Raw genomic sequence first — 19,266 nt, 5'->3', positions numbered from 1 at the left:
AAATGAAGAAAAAAGAGGAAAAGAAAAAAAAACGAAGAAACCAGCCAAAAGTAAAAACACACACAGAGAAAACGCACTCAAAGACCCGCTATACAGTAAGGAAGGAATCGCTATATAGTACAGTAGGTACGTGAGATATAGATGGGCCGGCCCTGTAATGCCTGAGGACGCGTATTTCTTTTTGCACTGGTGATGATGGGAGGCCCAGCGTGGCTCAGTCCGACGACGCACGAAAGAAAACTAAAAGACCGGCCCGTGGGAGAAGCCGCATCCCACCCACCCAACCCTAACCTCACACAGCCTCCCTTCCTCACCGCCGGCCGATTTCGGTCGTTGCCACTCCTCCCCGCCGATAGCACCAACCTCCACGAGCTCCCCTCGCTCCACCTTCTCCTGTACAGCGAGGAATCCCCTCCTCTCCGGCGGATCCTGTGGCTCGAGGCGACGGCTGGCTAGGCCCGCGTGACGGACCCAGGCCGTTGGCGTGCTGCCTCTCCGTGCCGGTCCACCTTGGTCCCCGGTGGCACGAGCAAGGGCAAGGCACCACCGAGTTCCACCTCGGCACTCCACTCCCGAGACCTCTCCTACCCCACTGCACTTCCCGGCGGGCGTCTCCTCCACCTGCAAGTCAGGTAGTGTCTTTGTCCCTCCACATACACACACAAGTTGAACATATCAAACATATTTGATTCCCTTCATGTTTTTATTCATCTTTTGGTGCTTGTCTCGTTGTAATTAACGACTAGTACAAGTGCCTATACTAATTGCAATTACTTAGTAAATTAGACCGGAGAAAACATATGTAATGAGCTACGGAAAACACTATACTGGTGGCTCAGTTGGGAGAAGGCCTCTAATGCAATGCAATGCAAGCATCTTTTCTCACAAATAAATGTTGTTGCTAGCAGTGCATTTATCTATCTTTAGAATGTTTGCTTGATGGACACCTTCGAAATAGTTCAAAAGGTTTTCAGTATTGAACTGTTGATCTGTTCTGTATTTCACCACCTGCAAAGCATTTTAGTCATCTAACAAACTGAACTAGCTACCTTGTACACTACATCAGCTTAATTAGGGCTCGATTATTAGAAACCTTGTACATAAGTAGACAATTGTTCCTCCGTACATGGGCATGGGCGATAAGGAAAAGCTACGCATGTATATGTAAGCTCATGAAGGATGCGTGTCTCGCTACTTTGGGTATGTCTCATTCCATCGAGCTATGATGAGATATGCGTGTTTTTTCTTTTGCAATTTGAGGACACTCACAATGATGATGCATGCATGTGTATGACTTATGATTATCTTTCTGAGTTAACTCCAATTCGGTGGCAAAATGAAGCATTGATGATCATATGCAAAGTTACGACATACCCGTATATGTAAACGGTTGACCTCTGTTTATATAGGTAATTTCAGTTTTTTTTTTGGCCTCTGTTTACTCTTTCAATTAGTTTACCACATGTCCACACCACAAACACTTGAGTGCCATGGGTCAGGACGTAGTTTGTTGTGCTTATTCCTCCTACATGTGTCGTCTCAGAAAATGTAGCAAATACTAGATTAGAACTGTATGCCTTCTTATTATAAAAGTAGCAAACTCAGCTGCTTGTTAGCTTTGCTAATCTAAGCCCTATTGTTAATTGCTCATATATCTTTCTTGGCTGTATATGGATACTTCAACCCACCAATTCCTCAGAACGATTGGGCCGCACAACTCCAACGCCGTTTGTAAGGTGACCTTTTCCTAGTTTCCTCCGCCGATCTATTGGACCCCTCTAATTTGTTTGCCAACCATATCCATCCAGTTGTGTGGTCAATCAGTAATAGTTGGGTTTTGTTCCTTGCTGTTCAGGCCTGCTTGAAATGATGATGAAAAACAAGCGCAGGATGGGAGTCCATGAGAAACAACGTCCTTGCAAGAAAGTAATTAGGCCAAGTGAGTCCATTTTGTCTCCCTTTTCCTGAGTATTCATAATTGACCGTTCTATGGAGTGTATCACACATGATTTTATTCCTACTAGCTTTAGATGGTACCTCCTCAGCGAGATCGGACAGCTCAGAACCCAGTCCAGGCGCGTTGAGTCAACTCAGTGAGCAAGTAGTTTCAAGATTGTGTAGGAGTGTTGTGTCGCTCGCCTCATTCCATGGTTGGTGATTATACTGCTAATATTTTCTCATATTACCTGTTTTTAGCTATTCAGTTTGGGCGTTTTATTTTTCCTCTGTAGGTGATACCAAGTTAGGGGAATGCACAGGCATATGCATCGAAACCTCATGCCCTGATGCTACAAGTTTCCTGACATCGAGACTTTTGATTCCACTTACTTGGCCTACAAGGAAGATCACTGAAAATTTGACGGTAACTTTTTCTTCTATTCCTTTCCTGGATTATTATTATTATGCTAATATAATGCCCCTGTAATCATTAATTCGCCTTGCGCTCATTTCAGATTGAAGTGCACCTTCCGAATGGTCGGACTGTCACTGGCTGGATAGAGCATCCTGGGAGATATGTTGATTTTTTCATCGTCAATGTCAAGGACTTGTCTGTATTTGATGCCGCGCGTGTAAGTCTTGATTGTGACATCCAGTTTGAACCTTATAGGAAGGTAGCAGCTGTATGGCGCAATTTCAGTTCAGGACTTTTAGGGGCCACAAGCGGAGTAGATCTTGCCTCTCTAAGCGCTCTAACCAGTGAGACAATGTTCAGCACATGCCAGATCAACAAGGTGAGCTCCTGTTGTACAGTTGAAACAAATATCTGTCTGTTGGTATCAGTGGCTTTATAGCATATTCCATCATTGTATGCACTGACACATATCCTTAGTTTCAGACATGATGAATAGCATTTTCCCTGTGTAACTTCATTGTCACTTTTGTGCTAGGCTGGGATTGGAGGCCCCCTTGTTGATTTTGATGGTAACTTTGTTGGGATGAACTGCTCTCGTACCAGAAAGAAAAAGACCCCCTACGTGCGAAGGGAGCAAATCCTTCAATTCTTGGAGTATTACAGGATGGTCAGGTATGTACACTTTCAGTATTCATGAACCACCCTTCTCTGTTTGGCCTGTCCATGCGTCTCTCTTACTGCATCCTGTACTACTCCCTTTTTTTTTATTTGAGTTTGTGTAAGGTGTATCATTCTGAAAGCCAAACAGCAGCTTCTGATGTTGATGAGTTTATTCCCAAAAACTGCCCCACTAGTATTGTTTATACTTGTGTGTTTTTTCTTAATAATTTAAGTCTGTACTGTACTAAATTAAGGTCGTTATTTTAATGCTGGCATTAATATATATTTCTGGTACACTCGAACTTACATTTAAGAAGACCCGTGGGGAAATTGTTTAAGATTTTCAGAAATTTCTCTGCTGTGAAATTTCTGTAACTAATTTGCTCCCTTGTTCACTAATTTGCTCCCTTGTTCTGTATTTCCCTTGTTTAATAGCTCAGTTTCTGTATGGTCTTTGGCATCTTGTCTTTGTGGATTTATCGCAGTGAGCTTTCTACATTGTGCTGCAGTGTTAGAGCTAAGGAAGAGATTGATGATGCTGAAGAACCGGGAATCGAAAGTGAGATGAAACAACTACTTTGCAGCATTCCAGGAGGTGAGCAAAATTATTTCATAGGATATTGACCTTATGTCCAGCATAATGCAGCCCCTGGACGCAAGAGGCGTGGCTGTGCCTTTTCGACGAGATGGGGAATCAGAATCATTTCCTCTTGCTTAGATAGTTCCTCATAGTGGGTCCTCCTTGTATAGAAGTCTAACAATCCAACAAATAACCAATCGAAGGTTTCAGCTCTAATTGGTTACATGGCCAAGCTGAAAGATATCTCCCAATTTTAGTTGATAAACAACCTAACTGGGAGATTGTCAATTTGAATTTTAAACGATTTAACTGGGTGATTATTGGGATACCATCTGCTAACTTCGTGGACCTTGCAACTAGCATACACTGTACCTGTGTTGCTGAGTAGTTCCTTATGTTTCACATGCACACTTTTAATACTTTATCAAGCAATTTTAACTTGTGTATCGTGCTAGGCAAGCGTAAGATTCATTTTCTTGAAGCAAATTTCGTCGACGATATCTGGAGTAAACTACCCAAAGGCGTTGCTTCAAAAATGTCTCGAAGTGTTGTCTCACTTGCTTCATTCAATGGTGATGGTTCTGTTGTAGTCATTACTTTTCCATGTTTTAATAAGTGGGTGATGATTAATAACTGAATGATTATCTGTGTAGGAGTTGCAAAATTCTTTGCTTGCACTGGTGTATTTATAAAGTGCAATGCATGCTCTGCAACAATTCTGACTTCAGCAAGTTTGGTTAGAGTTTCTGGTGATGCAAACAGGATTGATGATAACCTGAGGGTTGTTACTGCTATTTATTTATTTTCCTTTCCATTTAGGATACTGGTTAACATGACCTTATTATTGCAGATTGAAGTTTGCCTTCCAAACCAATTTCGAGTCGTAGGGATACTGAACCGTTATAATTTACATTACAACATTGCTCTTGTTGACATCATGGGGTACTGGGGTCCTCGTGAAATAAAAATTAGCAGGCATCTAGTTACCTCATGTAAAAGTGTAATAGCTGTGGGACGTCTTTTTACTTATCACAGTATAATGGCTGCAAAGGGCAAGTTGTTGATTGGCAAACGAAGCAAGCTCGATTGCGAAGAACTATGCGTCTCCACGTGTAAAATCACCAAGGTATCTCGTTTGGACTTATCCAGTATCTTCAACACGGTGAAAATTTATTAGCAACGGAATTGTAACATAAGCCTTGTATGATGTTGCTTTTATTTTGCTAGGCTGGGATTGGGGGCCCACTTATTGACACTGGTGGGAATTTTCTTGGTATGAACTTTTACCATGAGGAAGAAACTCCGTTCCTGCCGAGGGATGTTATTCACCTCCTCTTGTTGAACTTAAATAAAGGATGGTATGTCTTCTTGTTTACACTTGGTATTTTTTCTGGCAAAATATCTACTCCTCTGTAAACAGATGTAAGACGTTTTAGTAAAAAGAAATTGTGTGTACTTGTAGGACTAGGGCAGGTGATACTATTGTTGAGGGTGACGAAAAGAGGTATTCTTTCTTACTCATCATGATACCATACCGTACCATACCGTACATTCTTTCAGATAAATGTATGTTCAGTAACTTGTATGGTTTCTGAAATGTGGTTACTCAACAACAGATGGCTGTTGGCTGGTACATGTTGGTCCCATGGAAATGCTGATACTATTGCCGAGGGTGGTGTCAACAAGTATTCTTTCTTACATTTGTTTATACTATCTAGTATACATCGGTTATTCTTCTTAAAATCTTTTCACTTATTTGTATACTTTCTTTTTACTCATGACAGGTGGCCGTTGCCCGAGCCATGTGTGCTCCCTGCTGATATACCTGAACCTACTACATTGGATTTCTACGAGCTGGTTAGGAGGCAGTGTGCTTTTTAGTCCTGCTACTGCTCGTGGTAATCGATAATGTGTTCATGTTGGTTGGCTGTCTGACGTCCACTCCAGTCTTTGTGTTGCTTGAGTTGTCCCATCTTTGTGTTGCACGATGAATGTAAATGAGTCATGTCTAAACAGTGAAGTACTACCTCCGTCCCATAATATGAGACACTTTTGTAAGCTATGTTCTTGTGACATGGAAGAAAGTTGACACTATCTACAAACCATATCGATGAATGATAGCAGAGACCTGAATAATTTGCTACGAAAAGTTGAATCCATCAACCAAGTAAAGCAGTTTATATCACCACCTCTGTTTTGAGCAATGCAATCTCAAATGTACCACTTCTAGTATTTTATGTGGTTGCACAAGACATCAATAACAATTAAAATGTCATAACAAAACTAAGGAAAAATGTCATAACTCCCTAAAATTACCCGAACATTTGTTTCAAAGTTAAAACAAAAAAAAGAAATCGCTTCATTAGGCCGGCCCAGGTGAGCGGCAGCGCGCTATTTGCCGCTACAAGTTTCCTCCCCAATTTGCATGAAGGGGTTCGTCTTTCTGCGCGGGAGGGAGGGAGGGAGGGAGAGAGAGAGAGACGGAGGCGACTTTAGGGTTTCACTCCTGTCGCCGGCGCCCCAGGCCGCAAGCCCGGAACAGAATCTTCCGCTTCCGCCGTCGCCCCCGGCCGGAACAGAGGCTCGCCGCTCCCGCCGGCGAACCGGAGCTACAGGCGCATCCGGTGGGCCGCTCTGCACCGGAGGCCGTACATTTCCGGCGGAATCGCGCGTCTCCTCCTTCACCGGATCTCCCTCCGTCCAACCCGCAGCGCCCCGTCTCCGACGGCCTGTTCCGCATCTCGGCCGCCCTCCTGGGCCTGCAGCTTCCTCCTCCCACCTCAGCATTCCGTCTATCTGGCCGGCATCTCCTCGACAGAGTGTTCAGTGGTACGCAGCGTCCAGCCTCTTGGGGTTGTTTTTGGTGATTACTTCCTTGTCCTTGCGTGTGCTTAAATCCTCCCTCGTTGGGGATCGTTACCTAGTTTTTCTTTTTCACGCAGATGTGTACTGAGCAGTACAAAATCTCTTCCAACAGTTGTGCCGTCTGATTGCTTGCTTATGGTAGGAATGCGTTACATATGTTTTCTTGCATATCGTAGAATACATGTTTGCTTGTTGAGATTAAATGGATGGACAAGGATATCTGGGATGCATATCACACTATGTTGCTAGGATTGCCTGGTCCTAATGTCTTCTCCAGATGTGACCGTGCAGTTTTGGATGTGTTCTGGCAATCATCTTTGACTGTTGTTTTTTAGTTTGATATGTTAAAACGGGTGACTGGCCTGTCAACTGTTTGGTGGATGAATGTTCCATGAGGCATGAGGGATAGACTGCTGTTTCAGATTAGGAATCTGTTTGGGCCGTTCCCATCCTTTGTAGGCTGTTTAAATAGCTGAAGTTGCGACCGTGTCACTGTCGATAAGTCTATCAGTTGGTAATCTGCTTCAGGATTTCAAACATAATAGCTCTTCATCTGCATCCAGCATGGGAGATGGAATATTGCATTTCCCCCAAGTTTCTGCCGAAATGCTGTAACATCATAAGCCAACAAGTTTTTTGTTTTGTTAATAGCCCCCTAAGAATGCTTTCTCTTTTCACCTATTTTATGTAAAGTAGCTCCCAAACTGACGTTGCGTAGTATTGGAGGTTGTCCAACTATCATTCTATCAACTGCAGCATGCTGAACCAATGGACACCACATTACGGGTTTATTTTTGTAAAATTATGATATATTAATCAATATCATATCTTCTCCCTCTTTTACTATCCACCCTGCTCTGTTTTAGCTAGTTGCAATTGTCTGCTTTTGATATTGTTTCAAACAACACGCTTTGAACAGTCGCACTAATGACCTACAGCTGGGCTTTCTATGTTGCTACACATAGTCATGTTCTGCAGAATTTTAGACGCTTTCTGAATTCTTCCGGTTTGATTACAGGTCTTGGTTAGCACAGTACCATGGATCCCGATCCCGCCACTGACACCACTCTTGTACGTGTCCATGTCAATGTTGCACCCCTTTTTTTTTGTAGTATTTGTTGAAAATTTCAGGATGGTTTATTGTTTTTCCAGGTTTTTGAAAAAGATGTACTGGAAACAGTTTTTACTCAAGCTGCACCTTATGTTGCAAGGCTTAATATGCGGCCCGTCCGTACAGACCTCCTTATTGGATCAACAGAATTGCATGCTTTGGTATCTGTTGACTCTTCTACGCTGACCGAATTGCCCAAATCGGTTCAGTTTTATAATCAGAAGAAAGCTGCAATTGTTCAGAAGAAGGTGGGGCAACTTCCTGGGTGCAGTATTACTATCCTGTTTACAGACCGCATGCACAACCCGCTGCCTCCTGTTCAATTTGCTGATTTGGATCCCAATGACAATGTGTGTGAGAAGGTGGTGTCTCTTTTCCCCTATATGGATGGAATTTCTATGTTCAATGGACATGTTGTGTAAGTTTTTCTCTACTTTCAAAGTCACCCTTTGGACTGTCTTCACCTTAAAACTAACTCATAGCCTTTTCAGGTTAAATAATTGCACTTCCATGGGTAGGGGGGGAACTATTCAGCCAGGATCCGCAGACTTGTTTGCATTTACTTGCACAAACGCGGTCCTATTTCACATAGCAAGAAACGATGATGAAGCAAAACTGGTAGCAGAACATCTTCGAAAGATTGCTGGTGCTGCTGTGTTCAACTTAAAGGGCGAGGTTGTTGGCATACTAAGTTCGTATGCTAGAGGTTATGATGTGAAACTGGCCAAGAAGTCATCTTACTTTAAAAAGCACTTTGATAAACTGGGAGACAAACAAGTGAAGTGACTGATGGTAATGCCCAGCAAAACAATGTATTCAATATAATACTGACTTTATTTGAATTTCAGGGGCAGGGGAAGTTCTCTAAGTCGGAGATCCCGAGGAAGCCTAATATCTGAAGACACTCGATGCTTTTTGGGTAATTCTCGCAGTTGTATTTACATCCTAACTTTTTTTGGTGCCCACCGTGATATTCATAATACTCCTCCATTCCTGGTTGGTGGTAGTTTTTGTGAGACATGATCAACTAGACGGTGAGGTACCCATACCTAAGTAGCTATGGAAAGAACAACAAGTCAGCTATGTCGTGGCCAGCGGTGACTTCCTCAGTAGCAGGGCCCATACCCAAGAATAGGGTGATGGAGCATGGGTGGAGGCATTCAAATGTCGAGCTTTCTGGATAACAGCGACAATCTGAACAATTCACCTATATCGAGAATTTTTTGGTGTACATAAAGGACCATGGTGATTTCTGTGGTTTTAATTTTAGCAAGTGAGATAACCTTGTCAAGCAAATGATACTAACAGGGACTACTTGATTTTGATGTCTCAAGACAATATGGTTATGGTTATGTGATCTCATAGCTGAACATCTGCTTCTTTGTATAAAATTTCTGGTTGCAGAAGATTGTTTACCAGTGCGTTGCTTGAGAAGCCTGAAAAGGGCGCTCGGCTGCTTGTTCAATTGTTTAAGAAACTAGTGTTTAAAAGATCAGCAATTCGTAAATATTGAATACAAAAACCTTTTAAGGTTGAATTTGATGTTACTCCCTGGATCTTTTTTGAATACTAAAAATATAAAAGCTTTTATATGAGTATAAAACAGGATCTTTGGAGATAAGGTCCATCGCTGTAATGGCAGCACGTCAGTCAATTTGGTCTATTCGACTGAATTGCTACCCTTTTCCAACTTTCCCACTTTGAGCATCTCATTTCAGCATCAGTGACCTACATTCCTAGAAGGTCGTACTTCTGATTTGTGAAATGCAGTTACCATTTTATTATAGACCTACTTTTCTGGCAGCCTATATTTTGGTGTGGCACTCTGAAAGTTTGTGAGCAACCAATATCTTATCTGGTTATTGGATAAGATTGTGCAGAATCTGCATGTTGTTCTGACCACTTTTGAGCCAGGCTCTTGTGATTTGTGCGTTGTCTGAATCTCAATCGGTTGACAGAAATACTGTCCATCCATAGCTTCATTATTTGCCAGAATCTTACCTTTGATCCTTGCGTGGCAATCATTGTGAAATGTCAAGATGATTCAGTGTTCTGGTCACCTTTAGTTAGCAGCTGCTCCTGGTTCTGTAAATATTTTGGGATATTTTCTTTTGTTTTTGTAAGTATTGGTTTTCTGAAAGTTTTGTTTTTTCACACATGAAGTGTTGTGAGTTTTCTGAAAGCTCCTTTTAGGAAAGTTTTGGGTGTTGGTTTTCATTTTGAAGCACCTTTGAATGAACAACTGGTGCATGCGTGACTTGGTTGTGCACCTGGCTGGAGTTTTGCACCCCTATTGTGAGATTTGAGGGGGCATGTCTGAGATTGTGATGTTGGGAAGATGTGTTCTTTCTTTGTACTGCTCAGCTGATGTGTGTCCATTTTTAGTAATATAGTTAACCAAACATACACATGCTGCTATTGGAGATGCTTTTAAAGTGGAAACAGGCCGAGAACGGACATGCTTATTGTAATGAATGCATGCTGATAGAGAGAAAATGGCATGGATAGTTTGCTTTAGCTTCATTCGGCACATTTGAAGCTAGTTCAGCTTCACCAAATGAATCACAATCTAGATTAGCATCATCTTTTATCACTGGAAGATTGGCAAAACACCAACTCAAGACAGACTCATCATGAGTAGCCAAAATTTGTGCCTCTGCACAAGAGATGAACAGAAATAAGTTGAAGTATAATATTGATTTTGCTAAACAACAGTTTTAAGGTTGCTAAAAGGTTACAACCCTGTCATGGTATTAAAAGCAGTCTATTGCAAAGCTCATTACAATATTATAAAGGAAGATCCCAAGTTTGAATCATCAAAAAGGACATCGACAAAACGCAATGGACTGCTAAGCACAGAACCCCATGCACGCAATGCATTGTTCAAGACAGCATTTGGAAGAAAACAAAAATCTGTTGCCGATTCCCATGATAAGAGCATCTCTATTAATTAGATCTCGCAAACCGGGCCATCCCGTAAAATAACCGCTGGTTTATAGGACGGAGACTAATTTGTCGGCCCGAACAGATCTCGTATATTCATTCATCCTGGATTTTTTTAGGGATCCTCCAAACCGCGGCCCGTTTCCTCTATATCTTCGGGATTTGAGCTCTTTTTTAAGGGACCTGCAAAGAATAGAAACAGCTGGCAAGAGGGAAGTTTCGGCTCCCGCCACGGTCTTCCCCAAGCGCGACCTCGCCGGAATGCCTTGACGCCAGCGACCACCGGACCCTAGCTGCCGCCTCGCGAGCTGCAACCGCTGCTCGAGCCGCGAGGTGCGGCCGCGAGCTAGCTAGTTGCCGCCCGCTAGCTAGCTGCTGCTGCCTGCTCCTCGTGGCCGTGGCACCCAAGTCCCCGCAAGGGGCCACCATGCTGCCGCTGCCGCAGCATAGCGCGTTGGTCATGGCCGCCGAGCCCGTTCGCCCAAGCGCGGAGAGGATGTGGCGAGGAAGATGAACCCAATTGTAATTTAGCGGGCGTTTTTGGGGGATTTGTGCAATATTACCGGGACCATGAAATATTTTATACCGATCTGCTAGAGATGCTCTAAGAGAACTAAAGAAGTAACCTCCAGTACTAAGGGTGTGTTTGCTTCTGGTCACGGGGTGGAATGGGACGGGTCCATTCCGCCCCTGGACCTCGTTCTCGCGTTCGGTTGGAATAAGAACCGGAACCCACTCGTTCTCAGAAACGGAATATTCCACCTATATGCGGAACGCACTCATACCTCCGATTTGGAGGAACCACGCGGAACGGCCTCTCACTCCCTCCTCCCTCTCGACAGCCTCGGCCTTCCCATCCATCTTCCCGGCAGCCGTCGCTCCGTCTCCCTTCCGACGCGCCCTCCCGATCCTCTCCCCTTCAGCCATCGCTCCTCCTCCCTCCCTCTCGCCGGTTCTTCATTCTCGTCTCCCCCGTCAGACCGGTGGCAGAGATCGTCACTATCCTCAATCCCTATTGGCGGCGCACCACAGATCTGACAGAAGGAGAAAAGCTGCGCCGCTGGATCTCACGGGCTCTGCGTGCGGCAACGACCTGACCTATGGTAGGGGCAGCAGCGACCAGACCTATGAGAGGGGCGGCGGAGGGTGCTACAACGACCTGACCAGGGGCTATGGCGCGACGGAGGGCTGCAACGACCTGACTAGCGGCTATGGCGGCGACGGAGAGGGTATCAGCGACCTTGCTAGCTGGGGGCGATGGCGACCTGGCCTGGATGCAGTCTTCGGTTCGCTAGCAGAGCAAGTTCTTGTTCGAGAAAATGCAGTGTTTTGTTCATATTCAATCACTGTAAATGTCTGAGAATATACGGGTTGAAATATATATTTTTTGAGTTATGGGCCACTTTGTTATGCTTCTGGATGGATTTATAAACTATTTATGGTACAAATACAGTTGAAATGCCATATGATTTCGTATTGAACATGTAAAGCTACAATGTCACCATTCCATTCCATCTCATCAACCAAACACTGAAATGTCATCGTTCCATTACATCTATCGCCCTCAACCAAACACACGAACGGAACGGACACATTCTAATGGAATGGAACCATGCCATTACATTTCACTTGGTTCCCCAACCAAACACACCCTAAGGGTTGCCCTAGCTTGATCAGAGTTTGCACTACTAGAGTTGCAGACTTCACTATCCTTTCTGACATGTCTCCTGATATTTCTCGCAAAAAAAAGTCTCTCTCCTGATATGAAGCATATGCATAAATTCTAAGCAAGTTGCATGCTCTTCGGTAAAGTGGCGACTTCAGCAAGAAAAACCTTCAGATTCACACAGTTGTAATAACTAGAGGTTGTCTATACCACACATCAGTTGCTAACTCAACTAGATGACCCGTTGCGCCGATGGCGCAAGGGGCGAGAGTAAGGCAAGTATTTAAAGAGTGAACATAAATATATTTAGGGGCAGGTTGGAACACATGGATTATTCATGATACGCAGTGTTCTAAGAAACTTACGATAGAAAATTTACAATGCTATTAGGAAGGAAGGTAGACAGTGAGAGATACATCTTATAGGCATTATGAAGTGATGAACATTAGTCAGTGTGATTGGTGGATCATCGGCGCTGAAAACTTGTTCAGGCAATTGTTCATAGTGGCTGTGGTTGAATGTTTTCATTGTTCATAGCAGAAATTTCTTCAGCATCATCATCCAGGCTGTTGGAGTTCATACTCTGATTGTGTGGTTGTATCAGTGAGACAATCAACAACATATCTTACTTGCGACAAAATATAATTCAGATCATTGTCTTTGGATGTTGATCCGGCTGTGAAGTTGTTATCTATTATACGGATGTTTTTGATTTGTCCTCCAACAACAACTTTTTTCCTTCACTAATCCTAGATTGGCCATTCTGGATAGTCTTCCAAGGGCTTGTAACTCCTTTCTCCTCCCGTTTCCTTATCTTATTTTCCTCTGCTTCTGACTAGGTGTTTTTCCTCCATGATAGACCGTCGCTTCCTTGCTTACTATCTCGACTTCAGTACTGTTTGTAATCCAAAAGTTACCTCTATCACTACATCAAAAAAATAAAAGTTACCTCTATCACTCGAACTCCTGCTCTTTTCTTCACTAAAGCTTCCCTTATACTCCCTCCGTTTCTAAATATTTGTTTTTTAGAGATTTCAACAAATAACTACATACGAAGCAAAATGAGTGAATCTACATTCTAAAATATGTCTATATACATCTGTATGTGATAGTCCATTTAAAATCTCTAAAAAGATAAATATTTAGGAACAGAGGGAGTAGATGACTGCCCGCAACTCTGGCCCAAATTGCCTCGCTCCTTCTCTTTTTGTCGTGGATGGGCATGCTCTCTCTGTGTGCCCAATGATGCCACAACCATAGCAAAAGTCCAAAAGATGTTCGTATTTGAAATAAATAATCTTCCTCTCTTTCTTCCTTTTATTTTTTTTCTCCGCATCAGCACCCGTCAACTCCTCGTACATGTCCTCTTGTTCTTCCTCGTCATTTTCAATTTCTAAAGTAATAAATCTTGTTATTACCAAAAAGGCTTTCGCCCCGCTTTATATATAAAGCAAAGATCCACAGTGTCGTGGAATTGTCACGGCAGATGTCCTCAAGCTAGGACTTAGTCGTGGAGCCATCGCTGCTAGGAAGCTTGAAGGGGTTAAACGGGACAAGGAACACGAGGGTTTATACTGGTTTAACCCCTTCAAGCTTTCTAGCAGCGATGGCTCCACGACTAAGTCCTAGCTTGAGGACATCTGCCGTGACAATTCCACGACAGCTGGCTCCCACCGTGGGGCCAGCGCACGGTGGATTTGAGTTCTTGAAGGGCAGCTTCGAAGGGCTCAAGGGATACGCTGTGGGCCGGATGACCAAGAGTCGTCGCGGCAAGCTCTACATCGACGATGCAAGCTGGGGCCCCGACGCCGGCTCAATTGAGTACGGATACCGGGTCCCCTTCAGCGGAATTCATGTTTTCATTGGCAAGATTGGTGAGCCGGGCCCTGAGCCGGATCTCTGCGCCGATCTCATCGAGACGGCTCAGCGCGCGCGACTTGCCCGGGCCCTGCCTGCCTTGAGGCATGCTTTTGTGGGATGTATCCATGGAGGGCTCTCTGGTGGATCTGGATCTGGTGATGAGGCGGCCGCCGGCTCTGACGGCGAATCATCCACAGATGAGTCAAACTCGTTGTATCAACTTCAAGATAGCAGGCTAATGGGTTGTTCCGATGGTAACAGTATTCCGGACCCGTTTGAGCCGCCGAGCCGGGTTGGAATCTTCATGGCCGGGGCGCAGCCCGTTCAGAACCCTGCTGCTGGGGCAGGAAACCCGGTGCCCTCGCCGGCTCAGGTGCTGATGGATCTCACGGACAAGATGACGGTCCTGTTGACCGCCGCGGTTGACCCGGCGGATCAAGCTCAGCATGACGCGGAGGTGGCGCAGTTAAAGTTAGATCTAGTGAAAGCCAAAGAGGATCTGGCAGCAGAAGGGATCAGGATGGCTGCGGAGAGGGCGGCTCTCGACGCCCAAACTCAGTTGATTCAGGCGCAGTCCTTCCGGCTCACGATGGATCAGAATGCATCCAATGAGGTCATGAGAAGGAGGCATCAAAAGGCCCAATCTCGACTCCCTCCGGTTTACGATCCTCGAAACCTCTTCAACACGCCAGGTGCAGGGACTAGTAACCCGCCAGGGATCATAGTGCCCGGGTCTGGGACCCCTGTTCAGCCACAAGTGATGGGGCCTCCCCGGGTGAACCCTGCCCCGCCTCAGTATGTGCCAATACCACCGGGTCATTATGCTAACCCGCTGGAGAACATGGTCGCCGCAGCGGCACGGCTGGCGGCCCTCCCAATCGACGGCGACTCTCCGACGGCTATTGAAACCCGCCGGGTCAGGGAACTCCTTCAGACAGTGCTGGCACAGCAAGAGGCGTACTCTTACAGCCGGGACAGGATCCACTCGACCCCTCGTCCAGGCCGGAGCCCGAGTTACAGCAGACACATGGTCTCAGCGACCGGCTCAAGTAATGTCCGACGCCATGACCCGCCCCCTGGCCATGGCCCGGCTCATAACGGAGCCTTTCACGCAGCAGACCAAGACAGAGCGCGGCAAGAGGCAGAGCAGGTGCCTCAGTTGACGGCTTACCAGACTCCCCCGGCTTATCCGACGACTTCTGTCGACGTAGGTATCTCTACCAGGACTGGAGGTGTCCCTTGTTTAGTGCCGGCTATCCGCAATGAACGTCTACCCAAGGACTTCAAAGGGCCTAGGAAGGTGCCTAATTACACGGCTGACTTACAACCCGGAGCCTGGATCGAGAGTTACGAGATGGCCATGGAATTACTAGAGGTCAGCGAAGCGGCAATGGCCAAGTACTTCACCATGATGTTAGATGGGACTGCCCGCACTTGGTTGAAAGGGCTACCACCGAATTCCATCGGTTCTTGGGCTGAGCTGAAAGCCCGATTCATCCAAAATTTCAAGGATACCTGTAGGCAGTTTATGTAAATTGTGGATTTGACTAACTGTAAGCAACAGGAGGGTGAGTCTACAACACATTGGGTTCGCCGGGTTAAGGAGATAATACATCCATCTGATAAGATGGATGCCGACTCTGCAGTTTTAATGTTGGAACATAATTGTCGTTTTCTGCCTCTGAAGATGAAACTTGGGCGGCTCAAGCGTGATTGTAATGATATGGGTACGCTGATGGCGGCTCTCGTCAAGTATGCCGACTCTGATAGTACCAAGGACCCCGCTTCAGATGATGAAAGGACAGGGAAGGGAAAGAAGAACGACAATGGCAAGGGTCCTCAGCATAACCCGGGGAACCAAGGAGGTGGCAAGCGCAAGGCCGACGGCAGCCTAGAGTTCGTGGCCAATGCCAGCTCACAGGGTAATAACCAGCGACGCAAAGGGAGGCCACCTCCCCGAGCCGGCGGGTCAGGCCCGACGCTGGAGCAACTGTTGAATGAGCCTTGTCCAAGGCATGGTTCTAGAGAAAAGCCAGCTACTCATTTATGGAAGGATTGTGCAATCATGAAGGCCTTTAAGAATTCCAACGCCTTTAATGGCAACAATGGCCCGGGCGGCGGCTCAGGCGCCGGCGGTTTCCATGGCCCGGGCGGCGGCTCAAGTTCTAATCATCAGAACGGTCAAGGGGGCTTTAATCAGCAATCTGGCCAGGGTCAACAACAGCTGCAGGGGGGTTATCAGACCAATCCAAAGCAGCTTAGCGGTGGACAGTATCATGTATTTACCACCAGTCTGTGTAAGCGAGATCAGAAGCTTCATAAGAGGGCTGTGAATGCTGTTGAGCCGGCGGTTCCACGCTATTTGCGATGGTCTGAGCAGCCTATAGTGTGGAGTAGGGAGGATCACCCTCCCCGGGTGGATAATCCGGGTCACTTGGCCTTGGTGGTGGCTCCTCAGGTGGGAGAATATAAGTTCACTAAGGTGCTCATGGATGGAGGCGGCAGCATCAACATCCTCTATTATGAGACTTTCCGTCGTATGGGATTGATTGATAAAAACCTCAGCCAGTCAAACACTATTTTCCCTGGTGTGGTACCTGGTAAGTCGGCTTATCCAGTCGGCAAGATCGAGCTGGAAGTGGCTTTTGGAGACGAGCACAACTACAGGGTGGAAAAATTGACCTTTGAGGTGGTCAAGATAAGAAGTCCGTACCATGCCATATTTGGGCGGCCGGCTTACGCCAAGTTCATGGCACGGCCATGTTACGTGTATTTACAGCTCAAGATGCCGGGTCATAATGGGACCATCACGGTTCACGGCAGCCGGAAAGTGGCCTTGGAGTGTGAGGAAGGCGATGCAGCTTATGAAGAATCTGTTTGCGCAACAGAGGAGTTGAAGTTTTACAAGGACAATGTTGACCCAACAGATATGACCTCTCTGAAAAAGCCGACTACGGAGCATGAGCCGGCAATGAAATTTAAGTCGGTTGATGAGACTAAACTTGTTGATTTCGTTCCAGGTGATTCATCTCAGCAGTTTAGCATCAGTGCCAATTTGGATCCAAAATAGGAAAGCGCGCTCATCGAGTTCATCCGTGAGAATAGGGACATTTTTGCATGGAAACCTTCTGACATGCCAGGTGTACCTAGAGAACTCGCTGAGCACACTCTCAATGTTGATCCAAAATTTAAGCCGGTCAGGCAATTCCTTCGGCGGTTTAACGAAGAGAGGCGGAAAGCCATTGGTGAAGAGGTGGCCCGGCTCTTGGCGGCCGGGTTTATTGTTGAAGTCTTTCACCCGGAGTGGTTAGCTAACCCGGTGCTCATGCTCAAGAAGAACGGCACCTGGCGGATGTGTGTGGACTATACGGACTTAAACAAGGCATGTCCGGCTGATCCTTTTGCTCTTCCCCGTATTGATCAAATCATTGATGCTACGGCGGGTTGTGAGAGCTTGAGTTTCTTGGATGCTTATTCTGGATACCATCAGATTAAAATGGCAATTAAGGACCAGGAGAAGACGGCATTCATCACTCCCTTTGGAGCCTTCTGCTATGTGTCTATGCCCTTTGGACTCAAGAGTGCACAGGCGACTAATCAGCGTTGCGTGCAGAACTGTCTTCATAACCAGATTGGGCGCAACGTTCATGCTTATGTGGATGATATTGTGGTTAAATCCAGGAAGGAGGAAACCTTGATAGATGATCTGAGGGAAACCTTTGATAATCTCCGGGTCTACAAGATGATGCTTAACCCGGCCAAGTGTGTTTTTGGTGTTCCTGCAGGCAAGCTCTTGGGTTTCTTGGTTTCTAACAGAGGCATTGAAGCTAACCCGGAGAAGATCAAGGCCATCACCTCCCTGGCTAAGCCGGCGTGTATAAACGACGTCCAGCGCCTGGCGGGTCGTATCGCTGCTTTAAGCCGTTTTATAAGCCGTTTGGGGGAGAAGGCCATGCCATTATACCAGTTGATGAAGAAAACTGATGACTTTGTCTGGAATGATGCAGCTAATACCGCTTTTGAGGATTTGAAGAGACAGCTGGCCGAGCCCCCAGTCCTTGCTGCTCCGGTTGACAAGGAGCCTTTATTGCTGTATGTGGCTGATAACGCACGAGCCGTCAGTGTGGCCGTGGTGGTGGAGCGCAAGGAAGAGGGTAAGGAGCATCCGGTTCAGCGGCCAGTTTATTATGTCAGCGAAGTACTCATTGAGTCCAAGCAGCGGTACCCGCATTGGCAGAAGCTTGTTTATGGTGTGTTCATGGCAAGCCGGAAGCTTAAGCATTATTTCCAGGGTCACCCCATCACTGTGGTCAGTTCTACCCCCCTTGGAGATATCATTCAAAACAGAGAGGCCACAGGGAGAGTGGCTAAGTGGGCTATAGAGCTCGGACCTCATGGTCTGAAATACGTACCACGCACTGCTGTTAAATCTCAGGCCTTAGTGGATTTCATCAATGATTGGACAGAGCTACAAGTGCCCGAACAAAAGCTGGATAACACATATTGGACTATTCATTTTGATGGGTCCAGGCAATTGGAGGGCTCGGGGGCTGGAGTCGTATTGGCTTCCCCTAAAGGTGACAAGTTCCATTATGTGCTACAATTGATGTTTCCTTGCACCAACAATGCAGCTGAGTACGAGGCCTTGCTCCACGGTCTTCGGATGGCTAAGGAGATGAGTTTGAGCCGGGTAAGGTGCTTCGGCGACTCAGACTTAGTGGCTCAACAAGTATCAGGAAAGGGGGACTCCAAGGACCCTCTCATGGCGGCTTACCGCCGTGAAGTTGATGCCATTGCTGGGCACTTCCAGGGTTACCAAGTAGAGCACATTGATCGCAGGAAGAACGAGGCGGCTGATGCTTTAAGCCGGCTGGGCTCTCAGCGAAAACCGGTGCCGCCTAATACCTTCCTGGACGTCTTGCATAATCCTTCTGTTAAGTTGCCTACAGAGGAAGACTTGGCTGTCCCTGACCCGGAGGCACGACTGGTGGCGGCTCTCCACATCATCCCGGACTGGACAGTGTCCTATCTGGCTTACATGACCCGGGGAGATTTGCCTGAGGATGAAACTTTGGCCAGACAAATAACCCGGCGGTCTAAATCAATGATTGTTATCAATGGTGAGTTGCATCGCCGCAGTGTTACGGGAGCGTTCCAGCGTTGTGTCTCCCCTGAGGAAGGACAAGAGATCTTGCGTGAGATTCATGAAGGGGATTGTGGCCATCACG

At 46.1% G+C, this 19,266-nt stretch overlaps 1 protein-coding gene and 1 non-coding gene across 6 annotated transcripts; both read left to right on the top strand.

The window, feature by feature from the left end:
- Positions 1-267: 267 nt before the first annotated feature.
- On the top strand, positions 268-5,695 carry LOC109736441 (uncharacterized). 2 transcript variants are annotated; one of them, XR_005757897.3, is made up of 15 exons: positions 269-632; positions 1,700-1,736; positions 1,856-1,939; positions 2,025-2,150; positions 2,232-2,362; positions 2,454-2,732; positions 2,889-3,025; positions 3,523-3,608; positions 4,049-4,165; positions 4,247-4,374; positions 4,444-4,719; positions 4,821-4,951; positions 5,056-5,097; positions 5,210-5,278; positions 5,378-5,695. It is a non-coding gene; the product is annotated as an uncharacterized protein (transcript). The 2 variants fall into 2 exon arrangements; XR_012183040.1 differs by having other exon boundaries at positions 268-632; positions 4,247-4,719.
- Positions 5,696-6,050: 355 nt separating this feature from the next.
- Positions 6,051-8,984, top strand: LOC120964065 (uncharacterized). 4 transcript variants are annotated; one of them, XR_005755729.1, is made up of 6 exons: positions 6,051-6,422; positions 7,477-7,529; positions 7,611-7,987; positions 8,061-8,275; positions 8,418-8,488; positions 8,577-8,984. XR_005755729.1 is itself a non-coding variant. In XM_040388522.1 (6 exons), the coding sequence occupies exons 2-5, from the start codon at positions 7,497-7,499 to the stop codon at positions 8,466-8,468; spliced, it is 645 nt and encodes a 214-aa protein (XP_040244456.1). In that variant the 5' UTR covers positions 6,051-6,422; positions 7,477-7,496; the 3' UTR covers positions 8,469-8,488; positions 8,577-8,984. The 4 variants fall into 4 exon arrangements, 2 of the variants coding, with proteins under 2 accessions (XP_040244456.1, XP_073354777.1); XM_040388522.1 differs by having other exon boundaries at positions 8,061-8,244; XR_005755728.1 differs by having other exon boundaries at positions 8,061-8,488.
- Positions 8,985-19,266: the final 10,282 nt, after the last annotated feature.

The sequence above is a fragment of the Aegilops tauschii genome, chromosome 5, assembly GCF_002575655.3.
Source record: "Aegilops tauschii subsp. strangulata cultivar AL8/78 chromosome 5, Aet v6.0, whole genome shotgun sequence".
NCBI classification, from domain to species: domain Eukaryota; kingdom Viridiplantae; phylum Streptophyta; class Magnoliopsida; order Poales; family Poaceae; genus Aegilops; species Aegilops tauschii.
The sequence above is the reverse complement of the archived record's forward strand: the minus strand, read 5'-3'. Positions and strand labels throughout refer to the sequence as shown.